The 22,267-nt window shown below is 42.2% G+C and overlaps 1 protein-coding gene across 4 annotated transcripts in view; it reads left to right on the top strand.

Moving 5' to 3' along the window:
- Positions 1-3,058, top strand: part of FRMD6 (FERM domain containing 6) — a 75,444-nt gene extending 72,386 nt beyond the window's left edge. The window contains exon 14 of one of the 4 annotated variants that reach the window (XM_067028476.1): positions 67-3,058. In XM_067028476.1, the coding sequence (XP_066884577.1) occupies positions 67-351 (285 nt within the window). In that variant the 3' untranslated portion in view covers positions 352-3,058. The remainder of the gene's footprint in view (positions 1-66) is intronic. The other 3 variants (XM_059057169.2, XM_059057170.2, XM_067028475.1) reach the window with 3 other exon arrangements.
- The last annotated feature ends 19,209 nt before the right edge of the window (positions 3,059-22,267 follow it).

Genomic DNA, 22,267 nt, shown 5'->3' with positions numbered 1-22,267 from the left:
AATAGTGCTAAACTTTCGCTTTAGTCTATGCTCTTAAAGTAGTTTCAACCTTCTCTTGTCTTGTAGACTATATGTCGAAAACCAAAGACCTCCACTGATCGACATAGCTTGAGCCTCGATGACATCAGACTGTATCAGAAAGACTTTTTGCGCATTGCGGGGCTGTGTCAGGACACTGCTCAGAGTTATACCTTTGGGTGCGGCCATGAACTGGATGAGGAAGGCCTCTATTGCAGCAGCTGCTTGGCTCAGCAGTGTGTCAACATCCAAGATGCTTTTCCAGTCAAAAGAACCAGCAAATACTTTTCTCTTGATCTCACCCACGATGAAGTTCCAGAGTTTGTTGTATAAAGGACATCTATTTGCAGCTGTACAGACAGCCTGCTATTCGCTAGAGGCTGTGAAAGCCATAGGTTCTTTCTTTACCTATTACTTGTGCCATATTTTCTTCACCCCAAACATAGCTCTTTCTTTGTAATATTTGCGACAGAAATAAAAGCTGAGGGACAGTTGCACTTTAAGTATTACACAGAAGTAAAAGGACTACAGAGAATGTACACCAAGACAAGTGCCCAGACGTTCACTGATCCTTTGGAAGGAAATGTGATTTACTGGTTACCAAGCCTTCAGAATATCCAACTGTGGTGTGTTTGTTCATTATTTTGTTTCCCGTTCAGTTACGTGTAAAAACACTTTTTTATTTTTTATCATGTGGAAGATGTTGTTGAGTTCCTTTGTTTGCTTGTATTTTTTTTTTTCCACTCCCTCATGAAATGCCGGTGGTTGGAGGGAAGAGAGAGAGGAGAGGCTCTCATTTTTTAATAGAGAGACCGTCACCTACTCATAGCCATTGCCACCCCACTGGGGCTGTACCAAAGTGAACACAAACGAAGCAGTCAAAATCCAGCACGCCAAAGATGCCTCCACCAGAAGGGCAGCCCAGGGCCAAGAAGATGTGAGTCAAGCAATAACCAAAAGACCGTGCATGCCGTGATGCCTTGTGACTTCTACACACCTGGTCAGTGCCACGTCATCCTCCTGCTCTTCCAGAAAGCTCTAGGACTCAGCTGAGCCCCTTGTCCAAGTAACGGATAGGTTGTGTTCATGCCATAATGAATTTTGTGGAGTTTCCAAAACCAGTTTCTGTTAAAACTATGGAAATGTCTTAAAATATGTCTGTACTTGGTGGATTTTTTTTTTTTAATCAGAGCAAAGTATGGTCATGCTGGTTTCTGCTTAACCAAAATACCCTAACTATACGTACATGTTATACATATGTAAATATACGAGACTGTGTGTGTTTATATGTATTTAAAGCTTACTTACTTTTCATTTTGGCTCCCATGACTATCTCGTATACATGGTCTTTCTTGTTTGGTACAGAGGATATGTCATCAAATGAATGATGCCTACAGACAATCAGTTGACAGATGCAGAGTTAAGAACAACTGTTTTCTCATGTGTCTTTGCCACAGTTCTCAACCCTGGTTGCATCATAGAATTATCTGGGGAGCTTTAAAAAAATAATCATGTCTGGGTCCCACCTTGGATGAATTAAATCAGTCTCTTGCGGTGAGACCCAGGTGGAATTGCCTTTTCTTTTAAAGTTTCCAGATGGAGCTAGGATGTAACAGGATTGAAAACCACCGATCCAGAGGATATCTTTTTCATTAATTTTGAAGTATACAGAAAATGTTAGTGTTTGAGAAAGAACCATTTTTAAGACAGTTACTGCCACTGCTGTTAGGATATATAATGAAACCAAGTCAGGAGATTGAACTTAGTAACCTTTAGATGTACAGTAACAGTGTTGCTCACACTTCAGGAAAGTACTTTAGCACAATGTCTTTCTATGAGATGTTTTTAATGATTTCATATTTTACAACATTTGTTTACCATATTTTGATATACCATTTTTTCTATCTACCAGGTTTTATTAAAAAAACTATATTATTTTCTAAAGAAACAGTCATATTTTTATACAAAATTAAGTTTTCAGGTAACAAAGAAATAGACTTAGGTTACGGCAGCACCTGCAGTGTTCCCCATGGATGGGAGTCAGTATTATAAACACATGGAGAACGAGAACAAACTCCACCTGTACTGTCCCTCGCATGCCCTTGCCATGGACGTGACAGGGCAGTGTGTACACACAAGCCTGGTCAAATTGGCTTAACTTGACACTTTAAAAGGAAAAAAATTCTATGACATTCTATAGTCATGAAATGATTTTGCTTTTATGAAATGTTTGAAAGAACCAAAGTTTCAGGTATCAGAATGTATAAAAGTATCTCAGTCTTTGTATAAAAGGATGAAAGTATGAAAGGATCATCTAATGACTATTTTACTTATGTCATTAAATAATCCACCATTTCTTACAGATGCTTAAGAGACAAATCCTGACGAAGTTTGACTCTAAAGAGCCCAGCTCATAATGTGGTACATTTCCTTAGCTCCTAGTGTTTCTTGTTTAAACATTAAGAAAAAACATATTTAATTAAGTACATAGTGCTTTATACTTTATTTTCTCTCTACTTCAAACAGAATCAGGTCTTTAAGGTTTTTCCAGCATCGTTGGTGGTTTTGCACACCCTCTTTCTAATTGCATTTATGAATAGTCTTGTGGGTTTTCAAAAATGAAACATGCTAAGGACATTTTTGCTTTTTGATCCACTGTTTGCAGCAGAATTATATATATGTATGTGAAAAATCCATTTTGAATATCTACATTTTTGTATTTGGAAATTGTTTTAAAAATAAAAAAGGAGAAGTATAAAGCTGTTATTTATTCTGCATTTGTTAATATCCATTGCTAGTCAGTATACCAATTTGGTATATATTGCCTCTATACATCTACATTTGTATTTGCAACAATGAACTTTATATCTACATAAACTGTAAATAATCCTTTCTGTGAAAGGATCATCATATCAAGATGATACCAAAAGTGTGTGAAAAAAAAACTGCATTATTTTGTAATTATTCTTATAGGAATTTCATGGTAAGATTAGCAGTCAATAAAGTTACTTTTTGTCTTTAAAGTGCCTTTTTAAAATTGAGTTCTCAGTTATGCAAGAGTGAATGTTCTCTTTTTGTTCTTCTTTCCTATAATAGAGCACATTAAAGGACAACCTGGTAGAATTCTAAGCAAAGCGGCCCTTGTGGAGATGATGCTAATAGCTGATGCTGAGCCCTGCCACGTGCCACATCCTGCTCCACGTGTATTAGAAGCTCATGTGTTAATGCATTGAATCCTTGTGTTCCCATAAGGCAGGTACTATTATTCTTCTCAAGTTAGGGATGAAGGAACCAAGGCTCCAAGAGGCTCAGTCTGAGAGGGTGTGGCAGTTAGCCACTATTCAGTCACAAAGTGTGGGGCTGAAAGGACTCTCCTTAAAATATAATAATATTTTTCATTTTTAAAATTAAAATAGCTACTTTAACTTTTACCCATTCAACAGATATTATTGGAATATTGGTTCTAATTTCAGAAAAATGAGTGATTGCATTTAAAAGCATGCATTCACAAGACCAAATGTGAGAGCAATATGGCATAAAGTATAGAGACCTGATCCTGAAGGAGAATCCATTGTCTTATCTTTGCTCCAGCTTTCTCGGCTGTAAAACAGGAATAATTCAAAGGACTGTTGGGGATTAAATAAGGTAGTGGGTATAATATGCCCCTGATGACTAGGGTGGGAGAGAAGGGGGTTCTCAAGTCTTCTAACAAACATTTAACTTTTATAGAATAGAGTCATTTGGTCATTTGGAAGCATAAGATACAAAGCAGAAGCTTTCTAGCAGGGTGTTGCTCATGAATTTTGCAGAGTATCTGGTAAGTTATGTCAGTTGGAGGCAAGGGGAGGAAATATATGGGCACCTACTATGTGTCTGGTACCATACAAGTCAGGGCTAATCCTCACAGCCCTTCAAGGTGTCGTCACCCTCATTTTGCGGCTGAGGAAGCAGTTCAATTTGCCCAAGATCCTGTCACTAGTAGTGATAGAGCAGAGTTTTCAACATAAATTCATCTCCAAAAGTTTTGCTTTTTCTACTACATACACCATGTTACCCAGTGTTCTCAGAGAAAGCTCAGTACCTAATAGGAAAGACAAACTACAATTTTGATACTGTGATAAATGGAGTTTATTAGTTCACACACTATTTGTTTTGGAGCACCCACTATCTGCCAGACACAAGGTGTAATCAGATGTTGCTTTGACATAGGCGGTGTAGACCTAGGATCTGGGAGTGGGAGGTGGCAAGATCAGAGAAGGTTTTATTCAGAAGAGCCTTGAATGGGGACTTCTGGCAGGATGGGTGAGGTACAAGCTGTCCAGGCAGGGGCTTAGAAGCTGGGGACAGCAGTGTTCATTCAGGACCTGCGAGGGACCCTTTGGTTCAAGTAATGATCCCCCCAGCCTACTCACGAGAGGCTTTGGATGCCCAGGTGAAGACACTGAGTGTCTGGACAGCAGGGAGCCATTGAAGAGGGTTATAAGAAGAAAGATGTGTTTGGAGTTTGAGAGAAGTAATGGGAACAGTGCAGGTAGGGGTGGGGAGGGAGCAGCAAGACTAGAGAGATGACGATTTGAACTAAGGATGTGGCAGCAGGGAGGAAATGGAAAAGATGCAAAAGCTATGTAGGAAGCAGAATAGCAGGATTGTCTCACAGACATACACACACACCGGAGAAACAGGCAATTTTGCCATACTTGGCAATAATCTTGAGAGAACTAAAGAGTTCATTACTGCTTTATATTATGAATTAAAATATACTCTGCATGAATACTTTGAAAATTGGCACAATGGCTTCAACTACTGTAGTCTCCAGCAGTGGTTCTGAACCTTGGCTGCACATTAGAATGACCTAGAGAACAATGCCTGGGGCCCAGACCAGAGCTGCTGATCTTGTTTTGTCTGCAGTGGGCATGGTGCTAGTAAAAGTTCTGCAAGTGATGCTTACATTCATCATGGTTATAACCTAGTGGTCTATAGGTGAGCCCAAGCAATATGGACCAACCAGTTATCTGCTCCTGAACTAGAGTGATCCACACATGGGATGGGTTTGGTCTCCAGAGTGTCCAGGTGCATTGCATTTTGTGAGAGTGGCATTGTTTTCTTTTCGCCAACATAGCTGTCAGTGAGGCACTGAACCCACTGTTTCAGAAAGTCTGAATGCACCCACATACTAGAGACCTGGGTGTTACATAAATATGACCAAGTCTGGCTAAGTATGAGGGTGGCGGTTATGTGAGTACCAGTAAAATATTTTAAAATCTCCTCCCTGTCGCTGTTTGATTTGCCTCATTATTTCTCTGATGCTTTATACAAGTTGATCCCCACACAGAGGTGTAATGAAAATAGTAAGCTAAATTCCACCCAACCCTTTGATTCTTAAGACATACATTTTGACTTAATGGAGGAGCCTGAGCTCTGAAAAGTCCTGCTTAGATGCTATGAGCCATTGTAGGTGATGGAGTCATATACTCTCAAGAGATTAATCGAAGGTCTATGAACATGGCACTGGTATAATTAACCAACTCATTACTTAGGATGGGTGTTTACCCATCTGGTGACAACTGTAGTTAGTTAAGGTCTCTTCAATTTATTACTGTCATTATGGCAAGAGGTGGATTTCTCCCAGCTTAGGAAGGAATTATGTTCCAAGTCTGCTCCTAAATCGGTTGTTTAATATTTAGAATACACATCCCAAACTTCCCTAACTAGCCCACAAATGCATGTTTATCCCAGAGAGATTATTGGAGATGACTTTTTTTTTCTGTGCATTAGTAATTATCTATCAAAGAAGAGGCCCAGTGTATAAATAAGGTAGGTGGAGTGACCCCACAAACACATGGAGATGATAGCGCCCCCCAGTAGACCAATAGTTCAGTCTTCAGGTTCTTCTCAAGAATACATTCATACCCAGCTATACATAAATGTGGAAACAAAGCTTCAGGAAAACCATGCCAAAATGAAGGAGCTCTAAGCCAGTTTCTATCTTGGGGTTCCATGAAGGGTGCTTCTAGTGTTTTCTCATGCACACCCCAGGCCCTAGTTCAGAGCTGCTCAACCCTGCTCTGCCATCATGAAAGAGTCAGCTGGAATGAAGCTAACACCTAAGATCAAGTCAGAGGCCCTCTCCTTCTGATCTACAGGGATGGGAGGAAGTGGATCGGTGTAAGAGCTTCCCGGCAAAGCAGAAGCCCCAGGGTCTTAGATTCTATCCCTGATTTGCTACAGGGTATAAATAAGTTGCTATAAGAGAGAATATAAGGAGCCTATACTGGGGCCTTTAAATGCAACATCAATATAAATGTGGAAGACCATAAAATCCACTGGAGAAATTAAAAGAAGGCCTAAATAAATATACCATGTTCCTAAAAGGAAAGGCTCAATAATGTGTCAATTTTTCCATCAGTTCCAACCAAAATCCCAAATGAAACATTTTAACCATGAGGGGGTAATCAGAACCAGTTTTACCCTCTCACCTTAAACAGCTAAAACCCAAAAATATGCATGAAAATGTTTTTTATACATTCAACAACAGGTAATGCAGTAGTGTAAGCCTCAAAAGGAGAGAAATAGATGAGCCTTATCACTGCCCCAGCTTACTGCCTGGAGAGCGTTTCCAAGCCAAAAGGAGGGAGGAGTGGTCTCCCTGAGAGGCAGAGTGGAGAATTTGGGGTTGCCAAGGTAACTAGAGTTCAAGGGACAGAGTACCAGAGAAGAGAGAGCTGCACAGAGCAGGGGGCAGGGAGAAGGAAAGAGCATTCTCTGGAGATCTGCAGAAGGTTCCCCTCAAATTTTCAGCTGAGCACTTAATCAGCATGTACATCTGACGAAAGCGCCTGGGGTTGGGAAGAGAACCACGAGAAAGGGGTGAAACCATCCCCGGAGCTTACATAGGGCCAGAAATAGTTTGTGTTCCCACCAGTGAGAGTGAAAAAACCTTGTGATACATGGGGCATCTCGTAAAGTACTCAGAAGGGTATTTTCCAAGACTAAAGGTTGTTCTGGTCCTGCCTAACAAAGTGTAAAAAGTAAACCTTTTTCAATTTTGAAAGAAAAGTATTGTCAAGTTAGAATTCTGTACCCAGCAAAAGTCTCTTTCAAAAACAAAGATGAAATTAAAATTTTTTCAGGCTTACAGAAACTGAAAGAATTCAACACCAGCAGATCTGCACAAGAAATGTTAACAGAAGTCTTTCAGGTGCTGAAGTGCCCCCAAAATGGTAAATATATGGGTAAATATAAAACACAATTTTTTTTCATATTTTAGATCTAAAAAGATAATTGAAAATAATTGCTAATTGAAAATTTTAAAAAATAATTGACCATTTAAGGCAAAACTAAAAACAATGTGTTTTGAGGTTTATAACATATGTAAAAGGTAAATTGTATGACCATAATAGCAAAAAGACCAGGAAAGAAGAATGAAAGTATACTGTTGTAAGTTTCTTATACTATATTTGAAATGGTATAATATTATTTAAAGATGGATTATGATAGCCTAAAGGCATATCCTATAAACTCTAAAGCAACCACTAAAATAAAAGCATGAGGGATAAAATAGAATAATAAAAATTACTAAACCCAAAAGAAGGCAGACAAATAGGAAAAAAGGGACAAAGAAGTACTAGGACAAGTAAAAAACAAATAGAAAGCTGGTACATTTAAACCCAACCATATCAAAAATCAATTAAATGTAAAATTCACCCAAAGACATTTACAAGGAATAGTGAAGAGTTTTTTGAAATATAGACCCAGCAAGAACATATTTACTTTTCCAGCTGCAAAACACACTATAGAAGTCCTGTTATTGATAATGCTGATGTAAGGATTGGCAACTTTTTTCTGTAAAGAGCCAAATAAATACTTTAGGCTTTGTGGGCCATATGGTCTGTGTTGCAACTTCTCAACTCTGCCATTGTAGCGAGAAAGCAGCCACGGACAATATGTAAACAAATGACCATGGCTGTGTTCCAGTAAAACTTTATTTACAAAACAGGCCAGGCTGGATTTAGCCCACAGGCTGTGGTTTGCCAGTCCTGATCTAGAACAGTATAATAGACAAAGAGGCCAGAAGTGGACCAACATATAAAAAGGAACATAGTATATGAAATAGGTAGCATTTCAAATCACAGGGGGAAGAGTGGATTATTCAGCAGTTAGTGCAAGAAAAATTAGCTTGTTTCTTTTGAAAAATAAAATTAGAATCAACTTTGTATCATTCACAAAAATAAGTTAATTAAAGAGCTAAACATTAAAAAATTTAACTATAAACGTAGAGGGCAGTGGAGAAAAATGTATTTATAAACTTGGGGTCGGGGGAAGCATTTCCTAAAGTAAACACTATAGTCACAAGTCACAAAAAAAAGTTGATAAATTTGAGTACAAAAAATTTTTTTAAACTTTCCTGTATACTGTCTAAAAGTAGATGTCACCTAAAGGTAGGAGACACAAAGGGAGAAAATATCTGCAACTTTTAAAACAAACAAATAATTGGTATCTATAGTATATAAGAGCTTTATAAATCAATAAGAAAAATACAAACAACACAGTAGAAATATGGGGGAAAATATTATTGGGCAATTCACAGAAGGAGAAATTTTTAAAAAGCAGATAATAAGTACATGAAAAGCTGTTCAACTTCACCAGTAACAAAGTAAACCAACATTAATATACCATTAAGATTTTTTTTTTTTTTGCCTATTGGCAAATTGGCCAACCAAATCGGCAAAAAATAAAACAATTGATAATATCCAGTGTTTGTACAACTGTGAAGAGATAGATTCATAATTTTTTACAGGAGTATAAACTAGCATTAGAGGACAATTTTGAATAAAGCTGACTTACAACCCAGCCCTTTGTTTCTAGATGCTTATCCTACAGAAATAAAAACATATTTTAAAATAAGACTTGGGCTTCCCTGGTGGCGCAGTTGTTGAGAGTCCACCTGCCAATGCAGGGGACATGGGTTCGTGCCCCAGTCCGGGAAGATCCCACATGCCGTGGAGCGGCTGGGCCCGTGAGCCATGGCCACTGGGCCTGCACGTCCAGAGCCTCTGCTCCGCAACGGGAGAGACCACAACAGTGAGAGGCCTGCGTACCACAAAAAAAACCAAAAAACAAAAAAACAAAATAAGACTTGAGTATTGATTTGAAAAGAGAAACATGTAATATGATCTAAATGTCAAGTAAATACTGGCACAGTCTTATTTTGACATAGTATGCAGCAGGTTAAAATAATAAGTTGTTTAGATGTACAGACATTAAAAGATCTTCAGCATATGCTGTTAAGTATGAAAACAAAGGCACAATGGAGCACATTAGTTTAGCACAAAAAAAGCAAGGTATGTAATTATATGTGTATGTTTAAATCTAAGTAAGTGTATGAAAAATGACCTTGAAGGACATCTAACAAACTAAACTATGGGTAACTCTGAAGAGGAGAGTGATTAAAGGCAAGGTAGGAAAGGGGACTTACCTTCTTTTGTTTGTTTGTTTTAAGTCCATATTCTTCTTAGAAAAAACAAACAGAGATATAGCAGGGAGTAAAAAAAAAAAACTTTGGAAAAAACAACCTATTGTTAATATTCTCAGAGAGATAGAAAATAGTGCACTCAGACAGTTGGAGAAGACTGCTATATGGATTGAGATGTAGAGAGTTACAAGAGCTCTTCAAAATATGGTAGCCAAAATAAATGTTCCAGTGGGGAAGTTGGAAGTTAAAGTAAATTTCTCAGAATGCAGAACAAAAACAGCAACGGTAGATGTTAACATACATGCATACATACCAATAGATAGCTTATGTACATACATGAAATGAAGGGAAAATCTTATAAGTAAAATTTTCAGAACTGAAAAATATGCATTTCCAAACTGGAAAAAATGGAAAGAATGCCCATAAAATAAGTAATAAAGACCAATCCAGGAACATATCATCATAACATTTTGAAAACTAGGGATAAAGAAAAGATCCTAAAAGAGTCCATATATTCCCTCCCTAACCCCTGGTTGAGTTTTTTTAAGACTTTATTGGGAGTGGGGAGGGGCAGTTTTAGGTTAACAGAAAAATTACAGGGAAGGTACAGAGATTTCCCATATACCCTCTGCCCCCACACATTATAGATTTTTTTAGAAAAAGGACGGAAAGAAAGATGGATGGAAGGAAGGAAGGGAGGGAGGGAGAAAGGGGGAAGGAGAGAACAAGAGAGGGAAAAAGAAAATAGTCATATATAAGAATCAGGGCACAGAATGGAATTAGTGTTTTCAACAGTAACAGAAAACTGGAAGACAATGAACAATACTTTAAAAATTGAGGGAAATGTTATTCAACCTAGAATTGTAGAGTAAATTAATCAAGTATGAAAGTACAATAAAGACATTAAAGTATTTTAAAGATTATCTCCCATATCTTCATACTCGGAAAGCTACTGAAGGATGTGCTCCCACAGGATGTGGGAGTGAGTCAATTAAGAGGAAGATAGATGTGAGATCCAGGAAACATGGGACCCAACACAGGAGAGAAGCAAAGGGAAGGCATAGGTTGCAGCCATACAGCAGACTCAGGGAGCAGCCAGTCCATGTAGAAACAGGAAAATGGAGGGTTCTAGGAGAGGCGTCTCCAGAGGGAAAATAAAACTGATGGCTCGCTCAATGTATTTGACCAAGTAGAACAAGATACTGAGAGGGGCTTCATAGTTCTGTGAGGAATGTGGGAAAATTTGATACACATATAGAATAACTGAGCAAACAAAAAGAGGAAATTAACTCTGAGAAAAAAATATTGAAGAAAAATATATCATCATAATATTCTACAACTGGCTTAACAATTAACACTTGCATAAGCATAAAGTAAACATTGTATAATATTGATTTAACCAAAAATGTGACATAACTATTGGGAGGAGAGGGAGATTCTAGGTGGGGTGGTGGGACAGAGTGAATGTGTGTAAAAGTGCTTTCTCCTATCTTCCATGATAGGAAGTTGACAGATAATATGCCCAATTGGAAAAGCAGCATACATGTATTATAAGAATGTTACTTAGAAATATGAAGGTAAATATTTTTCTTCTAAAACCACCTCAAGAGTTGAAAGTATTAGCATTTAGGGAGCGAAGGAGGGGCTGTTTTTTTGTTAGAGGCTTTATAGTACATTGGACTGTCAAATTATGTAAATGTATTACTTTAAAATTCCTTTTTAATTCTTTTTAAGGAGATAAAACTAATTTCAGTCACTAGCATAGAACCCTGGGTTCCCAGAGACCCTAAGGAGTACAGGACTGGCAAATGGACACCAGTGGGGTGGAGGTCAATCTTTGTTTTGAGGACTGGGCTATAAGTTTGTCTGGAGTGAACAGAGACCCGGGTGCCAAGCCCAGGAGGCGGAATGGGAGAGGGGACCGTTGTTCTCAGACATGGGTTCTTCCTGACAACGCATGCAGGCTATTCCTGGAGGTGTTGAGATGTAAATGAAAATGGCTTGGGGGAGTCACATGGGAGCTGTTTGTAGTGAAGGCACCAGAAGGTGGGTGGGTCTCCCTTCCTCCTTGCAGACTGGGAGGCGTGGAGTTGATGCTCAGTGAAAGTGATCTGGCTCCCCTTTCCTTAGTGAGAACAGCCAGCAGATGGGTGTCTGGTAACCCAAAGCCTCTACTGAACAGGCCCAAGTCAATTGCTCCCCCTGGCTGGGGGCTAGGGCTGACTCAGGTTTCAGCCACAGGCCCCTGGGGGCTAATGTCCGAAAGCGGGGCAGAAGATTGAACCTGAGGCCTGGTTTTGAGGGAGGCGGGGAGACACAGAGGATATCAGGATGAGAGGAGAGCTAATGAGGAGACTGTTGATCTGTCTGTTCCCTAGTTCAAGGGTTCACGAACCTCAGTGATACTCAGAAAGACTCAAAGAGGCATTTTTGAAAGATATATTTCCAGGCCTCACATCACACCTGCTGAACAGAACCTCCAGGGGTAAGGCCCAGGATTTTGATGCACACATGCATTCTTCTCCCCACCCCTGGGAGCCCACGTGCAAGCTGGTTCCAGACCACTCCTGCCCATGACTCCAAGGCAGTCCTCCCTCTATTTGAGCTGTTTCTCTTCTTTCTTCTTTACTAGCTGTTCAGATGCAAAAGAAACTCTCCCAAACCCAGGGGGGTGGGGGGAAATCTGCTTTTTGCAGGGGTTTGACAGCATCTGTCAGTTATGAATTTGTGCTGTAGGAGAAGCAGGTGCTTCCTGGGAGGCGCAGGAGCAAACCTCTCCTTTAGACCGTTGCCATTTTTATTCCAATCATTCATCTTCAGTGAGAACCTCTGAAAGGCAACTAAGAGGTTCCAAGACAAATATTTCTTTCCCCTTTGACAGCCTCCAAGGTCTGATTAGTGCTCGGCACCAAGAGGGGGAAACAAAGATGGTACCTGAATGGGCTAAATTCAGTTCTGGAAGATGTGAGCTCTGCTTTTGGAACCCGTGTCTTCTCCTCACCCAGATCACACAGTCCTGGGATAATATGAGGAGAACACTGAGAGCAAAGAGCCAAAACTGGGAATGGTGGCTGGATTTATTTTTTTATCTGAGCCACCAGATGCTGTGTTCAGGCTCTTGAATCCCCATTGGATTCTAGTGTTTGTGATCATAAAGCCCTCCCCATCAAGGCCATCCTAATCCAAAATCTAAAACAGATTTTCTATGATGAAGAAGATAAATGGTAAATGTAGAAATTCAGGGTCAGCTGAACCTTATCTTTATAAACTGCACCAAGTTATAAACTTCTTGAGGGTGGAAACCACGTCTTTCTTGCTCACAACTGCAGCCTGAGGGACCAGCATCACCTGGCATAGAAAAGGTGCTTGAGAAATGCCAAGTTCAGCAATGAGTGGAAGGTCTGCAGCCACGGGCCAGGATGCCAGGTGGGCTTGGTAGAACCACATGAAAGTCCCCTCCACCTGGAAAGGTCTTCCTCTGGTCTTTCTCTTCATTCCAACCTCAGCTCCATGACCCCTCCTCAGAAATGGTCCCTGAACACCCTATCTGAAGTTGGCCTTTCCATTACATCTCTACCCCATGACCCTATTTAGTTCTCTAATAACAAACGTCACGATCTCCAACTCTCTGATTCCCTAACTCGTTTATTATTCCTATTTGATTACCTGCTTCCTATACCATGATATCAGCAGGGCTGAACTCTCCACCCACAGCACCTGGAACACGTTCTTGGCCCAGTAGGCAGGCACTCCATGAATTCGTGTCAAATGAACAAAGCAGATTAGATTATGAGAACAAGAGAGACACTTTTCTCCATTCTACGACACACGTTTTATCGATTCTGGCCCTGCACTGCATCTTACAACCGATGTACGTATGTGATGTTGCCGTTTTCTCCCATTCTCCCTGAAAAGCTGTTAGCACATCAGGGTGCTCATGTTATAAACCGTGTCTTAGCATCAATGAAGGACACCAAGCATTATCCTGACCTCTCTAGCTTAGCTGCCTCTAAATCCAGGATGCTTTTGCTGAGCAATGAGGAAGGAGGCACATCAAAGGGCATAAAATAAGGAAACCAGTGCAGAGAAATAGCTGGAAGGAATGAGGGCATCAGGAGAGGGCAGGGTGGGCTGGCAGTGGTCTTCCTCGGGCGCTGGACAGTATGAGCTGTCCTTTCTCTCCTGCCGCCTTCATCCCACCTTGGGTGTTTATTAATGTGCCAGGAGTAGCTGTGTCGCCTCAGGTGGGCCAGAGACCATACATGTGATGGCCTACAGCACTGGGGTGGCAAGGCACGTGGGCAGTCCTCTGCTGCTGGAGTCCTGGGCATGGCACAAAGGTTAAGGCTCCGCTTTGGGACTTCTTGGGTTGGAACAATGGCTTCAAGCATCCTGCCAAAGTGTGGCTTGGCAGCATCTGTGTCAGAACCAAAGAGTTTGTGTAATAGGCAGATGCTCGGGAGGCAACCCCTCCACCCCAGAATGGGCCTCCAGAAGCAGCCCCCAGAATCTGCTTTTTCATAAGCTCCCTGCAACATGATTCTTTAGGTGAGTGGTTCTCAAACTTAACAAATGCAAATGAGGGAATGATCTGATTCACTTGGGGACCTATCCCAGCTCCAGGCAGCTTCTATTACAAATGGGAACGGAATCCCACAGGCCACTGCTGGATGCACTCTGGTGAGCTCCTAGGCGGGCAGGCAGGGCAGGGCCTGGGGGGAACTGAACGGAGCTCGGAGCTCAGCTCTGGGGTGTTTGCTGCCTGTTCCTGGCTGCAGCCTGACCCCTGGTGGTCAGAGCGAGGGGTTTGGTAGGAGGGACCTGTAGCATTTGGCTATTTGCAATGCCAGGAAAAGTTATAACAAACTCCACCTCTGCTTGCAAGAGGTGGGATTGCCAAGACTGGAATGATTTGAGAAGAGGTGATGCGCAGGATATGGATTTTCTAAATTCCTTGTTTTGCCTCCATCGTTGACTCGTCTTGTCAGTGTCCCTCCCCAGACATCTCTAGGTGGCATTTTAGCTGCATTTCTGCATCTCCTTGGAGGGAGGAGAGGGGGAGAGAGAAGGACAAGAAGTTGGGTGTTTTCACAATACATTCTTCTTTTTAAGGTTGGGGGCGTGGCCAAGGTTAGCAAACTGACCACCAGACACAGGTGTGGCCGTGGCTGCTGTTAATGCGTGCCGCTGCCTTTTCCTCATTAGCGCAGGCCCCACTCTGCCTCTCACCTGGCCGGAGCACCTGAACCCACTGAGGATGGAGCGAGACGGCAAAATGGCTGCACCGCTGCGGCAGCCCTTCCTCTGTCCCTCGGGGTCTAGGAGTGGCTCACTCAGTGTCCGGACACCGATCCCTTCAACTTGCTGAAGCTCAGGCCCTCCCAGGATGCAAGTGGTCACAAAAAGAGGTAATTTAAAGAAGTCTCTCCAGTGATATATTGCCCTCTCCTTTTCCTTTTTTATTCTTGGGCATTTATAACCAACAGAAAGAGATCACCTGACTTTAGTGATGAATAATAATGTGCTTTGCGTTTCCAGAACAGAAATATAGAGCCCAGATCAGGAAGCTATGAATCTTTCGGCCAGTGACCGCAAAGCAAGATGAGTTGGGCTTCCCTGGTGGCGCAGTGGTTGAGAATCCGCCTGCCGATGCGGGAGACACGGGTTCGTGCCCTGGTCCGGGAAGATCCCACATGCCGCGGAGCGACTGAGCCCGTGAGCCATGGCCGCTGGGCCTGCGCGTCCGGAGCCTGTGCCCCGCAACGGGAGAGGCCACAACAGTGAGAGGCCCGCATACCGCAAAAAAAAAAAAAAAAACAACAACAACAACAAAAAAAAAAGCAAGATGAGTTAGTGTAACAAGGGGAGCAAAAGCAGAGAGGAGAAATTTCGACCGAGAGAGTCAGTGGAAGGGAAGTGGCCTGAGAGGCAGCACCCTGAGCTGCTGCGGGGCTGACCACATGCAGTCCAGTTATCCAGGTGTTTAATACACATGACTGAGAGCCCTCTATGAGGAAAGCACTGAGCTGGATGCTAGGAAGACAGAAAAAAGTAAGACATCTGGCTCCTACCCTCAAGTTATTTTCAGTCTTGCAGGAGGCAGTGGAAAGACGCATAAGCCAAAACTGATCCAACTATTTGGACTATGAATTTATCTGGCATGTTTAGCTCTTTGATTCACTACGTGATCATCATTGCTGTCAGTCTCATTCACCGAGCGCATAGAATTTTGTTTAATTCTCACCATAATCCTACCCGTATTTATTATTATCCCCATTTTGTAAATGAGGAAACTGAGTCCTTAGATTAGATAACGTGCCCAAGGTCAAATAGCTGGAAACTGTGGGAGCTGGCATCAGCCTGACTCCAGAACCCGTTGTCACCCAGCAGGTGACAGTGTCCTCCCGGGCCTCCACCTCTAATCGTGTTCTGCTGCTCTCTCGCTAGAGTCCACTTCTCACATCTCACACTTACCTCTCCGCACTCACCCACCCTAACATCCCTTCCTCCCATCCGAGGATAAGGCACGCAGCTGTCGAAGCTCATTCATCACTCTACCCCTTCTCCTCCAGCCCTTAGGACTCTGTCCACTCATCTCCTTTGTCCTGCACCCTCAATTCATCATCTCTGCTCGTTCCTTCCCCTCAGCCCATGAACGTGTCAAAGGCTCTCCTTCACTAAACAAACCCACAAACAAATAAAACACACCACAGCAAAAGCTTCCTATATCATACACCTATTAGAATAGCTCAGATACAACATAGTGACAATACCAAATGCTGGTGAAAATATGGAAAAACTGGATCTCTTGTAAATTGCTGTTGGAAATGCAAAATGGTACAGTCTTCTGGAAAATAGTTTGGTAGTTTCTTATAAAATGAAACATACGCTTACCAGGTGATATAGCAGTTGCATTCCTAGGCATATATGCCAGAGAAATGTGAACTCATGTCACAAAAATGTCTACATGATGTTCATTGAAGCTTTATTTCTAATAGCTCCAAACTGGAAACAACTCTAATGTGTTTCAGGGAGTGAATGGCTAAACTAACTGTGGTATATCCATATGATGGAATATTCCTCAGTAATAAAGAGAAACAAGCTCTTGATACTTCCAGCAATGCTGATGTCGTGGGGAAAAAAATTGAAAAAAAGCCAGGCTTAAATGTTACACACTATATGGTACCATTTGTATAATGTTTTCAAGATGACAGAATTACAGGAATGGTGAACAGATGCATGTCGCCAAGGGTTGGGGCATGAGGGAGCTCTTTCTGGTGATAGAACAGTTTTATTTTATTTTTTCTTTTGTGGTATGCGGGCCTCTCACTGCTGTGGCCTCTCCCGTTGCGGAGCACAGGCTCCGGACACGCAGGCCCAGCGGCCATGGCTCACGGGCCCAGCCGCTCCGCGACATGTGGGATCTTCCCGGACCGGGGCATGAACCTGTGTCCCCTGCATTGGCAGGCGGGCTCTCAACCACTGCGCCACCAGGGAAGCCTGATGGAACAGTTTTGTATTTAACTGTGGTGGTGGTTACACAGATCCATGCAGATGATAAAGTTGTGGAGAACTATTCATACTCACACGTATGAGTGCATGCAAAAACTGTTGAAATTTGAATAAGGTCTGTAGCTTGTAGCAATGTCAATGTCCTGGCTTTGAAAATATATACTACAGAAATGTAAGACGTTACTACTGGGGGAAGCTGGGTGATGGATACATGGGACCTCTCTGTACTGTTTTTGCAACTTTCTTTAAATCTACAAAAACTTTTTTAAAGTACATGTACTTAAAAAACAAACAAACAAAATCCCAAAGCTTCCTTTACCCTAATATCCAGTTCAGCCCTGCTGGGTCCCCAGCCCATGGGCCATTATCCCATCTCTTTCCTCCTCTTCTCACCCAGGACCATCCAGAAGGTAACCTGCCCTCACCGTCTCCACATCCTCACCTTCCATTCACTCTCCAGTCCCCTGCCATGTGACTTCTGCAACCTCCCCATTGCCAGATACTGTGGAGAGTTTGCAGTCTTTATCCTTGGGCCTTTCTGCTGCTTCTGAAACCATTGTATCCTCCCTCCTTGGGGGCGGGGGGTGGTCTCTAATCTTTTGGTGTCTATGGCAATGCATTTTTCTGCTCCTTCTTATGCCTCTCTGACCAATATTACTTCTCTGTCTCCTTTGTGGACTTCTCTTTCCAGTAGCTTGTCTTCTACTTCTTATCCCTTAAATATTGATGTTAAGGGATTGACATTGACCCACTCCTGACCCGCTGCTTTTCTTCCTTTTCACTCTATTCCAGAACAGTCTCATCCACTCTCTTGGTTTTAACTGCAGTTACCTGTTGCTGTCTCCCAAATCAGTATCTCTAGCCTAGGCCCTCCCTCAAGCTTTGGCTACATCTATCCACCAGCCTGCAGTCATCTCACCCAAATGTCCTCTGGGCACTTCAGAATCAATGTGCACAAAACCTTTATCACCTCCCTTCTAGATCAGCTCTTCCTCCTATAAGCTAGAAACTTAGGAATCACCCTTGATCACACACATTCAGTGGGTTGATGGGATCCTCTTGAGTGGGCCTAAATGCTCATCTCTATACCTTTTACCACCGTCCTGGTTCAGGGAACCATAATTTCCTGCCTAAATTACTGCCATAGCATCTGAACTGGTTTCCCTCCACACAGGGAAATCCTTCCTAAATCTGTCCTCCACCTTAAGGGTGGAGCAATCTATTTAAAATATGAACCGCCTTCATCAAACTCTGTAGTGGTTCAGTCCATCCCTTAGAGGCAGAACCCCAGCCTTTTAACATGGCACACAGGCCCCTCTATCTAGCAACTGCCTATTGCAGGGGCTGTTTTTCAATGCATTTCACTCTCCAGCATGCCAGGACCGCCTGTGGGTGTTGCTTGCGCTTTGCTGTTCCTCCCTCCCGCCCGTCAGGCAGTGCCGTCCGAGGAGAGTGTCTTTCCTCATCCAAGCCCGACTCCTCCACCTATCTAGACTTAGCTACTCCTGGGTCTTTGAGAACCATCTCTCACCTACCCTCTCCACCCCTCCTGTTTACATTGCAATTATTTGTCTATGTGCCTATAGCACGTTTCCTCAAAATTTAATAGGAGGGATGATACCAGATTTAAGTTCAGGTCTTTGAATTACTTTACGCAATCAAAATACTCTCTTGCTTGCTAAGTGAGATTTATGAGCTACTGAGGAGGTAGGACAATGCTTTAGGTTCCATACGTGCCTTTCACAAGCTGTGAGAGGAGGAAGGACGTGGAAAGAAGATGATCGCCCTACCAGCAGAGGGCAACATAGAGCCGTGGCTTGGAGGATAGGAGGGACCACTGCAGCCGAGGCCAGGTGTATCCAAGGTGAGCTGGAGATTAAAATCGGCTCCCATAACCCTGTATCGGCATAACACCGACGATGCACAATGTCTGAAGTGAAAGGTATGCAGCAGCAGAGAACATGGGGGCAAATGTGAAAAACATGCCCTTGTCATTATGGGAAAAACAATAAACACATTTGCATCTTCGTATGAGTAGAAGAGGAATCCAGGATTTTTAAAGTCTAGTCAAGGCTCAAATAGACCCTCGATCAAGGATGGAGACCCCAAGTATAGCCCATTTTGGAGTTATGAGCTCGACAAGAATATGGGCAAAAAGGCAGGTGACAAGACCAAGTACAGACACCAAGAAGGCTTAGTCTTTCAGCTTCTAAGCAACCCTCCTGGGTCTCCCACTGCAGTCTCTCCTTCTCCCATCATCTTTCATGCCTTATCAGAACTCCCTTCATGCTCTTTGGTTTGTCCTTACCATTTAAAGAGTGAGGGAGGCAACTTTTAAAAATGAATGCATTTTCACCTGATTTGAAATATGCCTGGTTTCAGACTTCCACTGCTTTGCTAGCCTTTCGCTTCTGAAAGAAGAGAGTTGTGTGCCATCTTGTGGTAGAGGGCTGCCACAGCAACAACAATGCACCCACAGCATCCTGCCCAGTCGGGCACCGGGGTTACCAGATGTACGGCTCTGGAAAGGGTTCTGGGTCAGGGCCCATAACAGTCAGAGAATGTACCCGTGGAGAGATGCTGGGAGCTGAGCTGGTCATGAATAGCGTTGGAGTAGGGTCCAAAGAGATTTTTCCTGATCTTCCAATCAATATGATTTTATCTTTTGGTACCATTTTCCCTCATTGATAAATGAATTCTGATCCGTGATGAGGCTGAGCTAAGCCCCCTGGTGTCTAATCGCCCCCCCATCACAGGCCAGCCAGGCGAGCTAGCAACAGAGAATGGTGAAAAGGGAATGGAATAAGGGCCAGGAGCTTCCTACTTAAGCGCTACCACAATCCAATGTGTTACCCTGGGGAAACTGTTGTACTGAGCACCTCCCCTGTGTCAAGTGCTGCCAAGGTGCTTTTTCTATTTCTTCCTCATGGTCGTCCTATGGGATAGTGGGTCTACACGTGAGGAAAGTGAGGTGTTCAGCAAGAGGGAGTCACAGACCCAGGGAATGATGAGTCAGGTGTGACTCCAAAGCATATGGTCTTTACATTTTATTTTAAATGTATTTTCTTTTTATAATTTTTGTTATGTGAATGTGAGGTGGGGTTGGAGGGTCACACGTAGGCCCGATAGCTTGAATATATTGTGTCCCTTGAAAACAGGGCAAGCCCAGTTTCCACCTGAGTGTTCAACAAAGCTACAGATGCTGGGCTGTTACTTTTTTTTTTTTTTTTTTTGCGATATGCGGGCCTCTCACTGTTGTGGCCTCTCCCGTTGCGGAGCACAGGCTCCGGACGCGCAGGCTCAGCGGCCATGGGTCACGGGCCCAGCCGCTCCGCGGCATGTGGGATCTTCCCGGACCGGGGCACGAACCCGTGTCTCCTGCATCGGCAGGCGGATTCTCAACCGCTGCGCTACCAGGGAAGCCCTGGGCTGTTACTTTTTAATCCCCCGTGTATTCTCACTTCTCCCCATCTGACTTTGTTTCTAAAGGCGTTTTAAGAGATTGAGCCATTTTAGCTTCAAAAAGCATATCCTTTGATTACTGAAGATAAAAGATACGACCTCAAGAGAGAACACTGTCTGAGGGATTAATAGGAAAATGAAGTTTTCTATGGAGGGGACAAGATGCTCTCCCTGCCTGATGTACTTACTGCTTCTCTAAGGGCTGTCACTACAGGGTCTCACCTGATTCAACTCCCTGTGGTTGCAAGGGGCGTGTTGTCAGAGTCTCCATTTGACCCCTGAGGGAATTTGGGTTCAGAGAGATTAAGAAATGTGTTTGATACTATATATAAAATAGATAAATAACAAGGACCTGCTGTATAGCACAGAGAACTCTAATCAATATCCTATAATCTATAATGGAAAAAAATCTGGAAGAGAGTATATATATGTATAACTGAATCACTTTGCAATACGTCTGAAACTAAACTAGTTCATTCTTTTTTATTGTTGAAGAATAGTCCCTTATATGGATATACCACAATCTATTTATTCCCTTGGTGATGGAAATTTGGATTATTTCTATTTGGGGGCTATTATGAATAAAGCCGCTAAGAACATTGACGTGCTAGTCCTTGTAGTGGACATAGGCTTTCATTTCTTTTAGGTAAATACCCAGAAATGGAATATCTGGGTTCTGTGATAGGTGTATGTTTAAGTTTTTAAGAAGCAGGGAAACTGTTTCCCAGAGTGGTTGTACATTTTACAGATCAGCAGCATATGAGAGTTCCAGTTTCTCCACATCCTTGACAACACTTGGTATGGTCAGTCTCTCACATTTTATACATTCTGTTAAGTATGTAGTAATATCTCATTGTGGTTTTAACTTGCATTTCCTTGATGACTAATGATGATAAATACCTTTTCATGTGCTTACTAGCCATTCATATATCTTCTTTAGTGAGGTGTCTATTCAAATCTTTTGCCCATTTTAAAAATTGGGTTGTTTGTCTCTCAAGTGTCACAGCCCTTTGTTTCCTAATGCTCATATTTTGAAAACCACTGGGGTTTTTTCCCCTAGTTTTTTGGTTGCTTTAGGCAGGAATTGTAAATCTAGTCTCTGTTATTTTCATCTTGACTGGAAATGGCAGACTAACTAACCAAGGTCTTTGACCCCCAAAGCTGTGCTCTTTGAAGCCTGATGTAAGAGAGAGTGGGTAAAATATCACCTTTTAAAAAAAGATTTCGTGAAAAATTGTTTCAATAAATGCTTAAAACCCCATCCCTCACTCCCTGTTGAGTGGTTCCTATACATCAAATTTTAAATTCCCAAGTTTTGATTCTCATACATTAAATGTATTACTTTGGTTCAGTTCTTTATTATGGAAAGTCACAAAAATTAATCTCATGCCAAGTTTACTCATTTGGAGGTGATGGAAGAGGTACTGTTTCCTCTGTAGCTCTGATATTTCATTGATTTCCTAATATAGAGGACATTAGCCATTTAGTGTGAAAAGTACAAATTTTTCTGATAAATCTTATCTTGTCCCCAAACAGAAAGTAGAATCCAGGACTGTGGGATATTGGTGGCTCTAAACAGAAACACTAACAATTTACCACATATACTTAGCTTGACTTCATTAACTTTTTGGAAATGAATGTGTTGGGAAAGCTAATCTAATGTCATCCATTAAATAAGAAAAATGGAAATTAGATCATTAAAGTGAACGTGGCTGGTACCAAGGCAAACACAATGAAAAATGCTTTATTATTCTTTCTTATTTCAAAGCAGCCCTTTAATTAAGATTTCTTCCACCAGCAAAA

Source organism: Kogia breviceps, chromosome 3 (genome assembly GCF_026419965.1).
Source record: "Kogia breviceps isolate mKogBre1 chromosome 3, mKogBre1 haplotype 1, whole genome shotgun sequence".
Classification (NCBI taxonomy): Eukaryota; Metazoa; Chordata; class Mammalia; order Artiodactyla; family Physeteridae; genus Kogia; species Kogia breviceps.
This window is presented reverse-complemented; position numbering and strand designations above follow the sequence as displayed.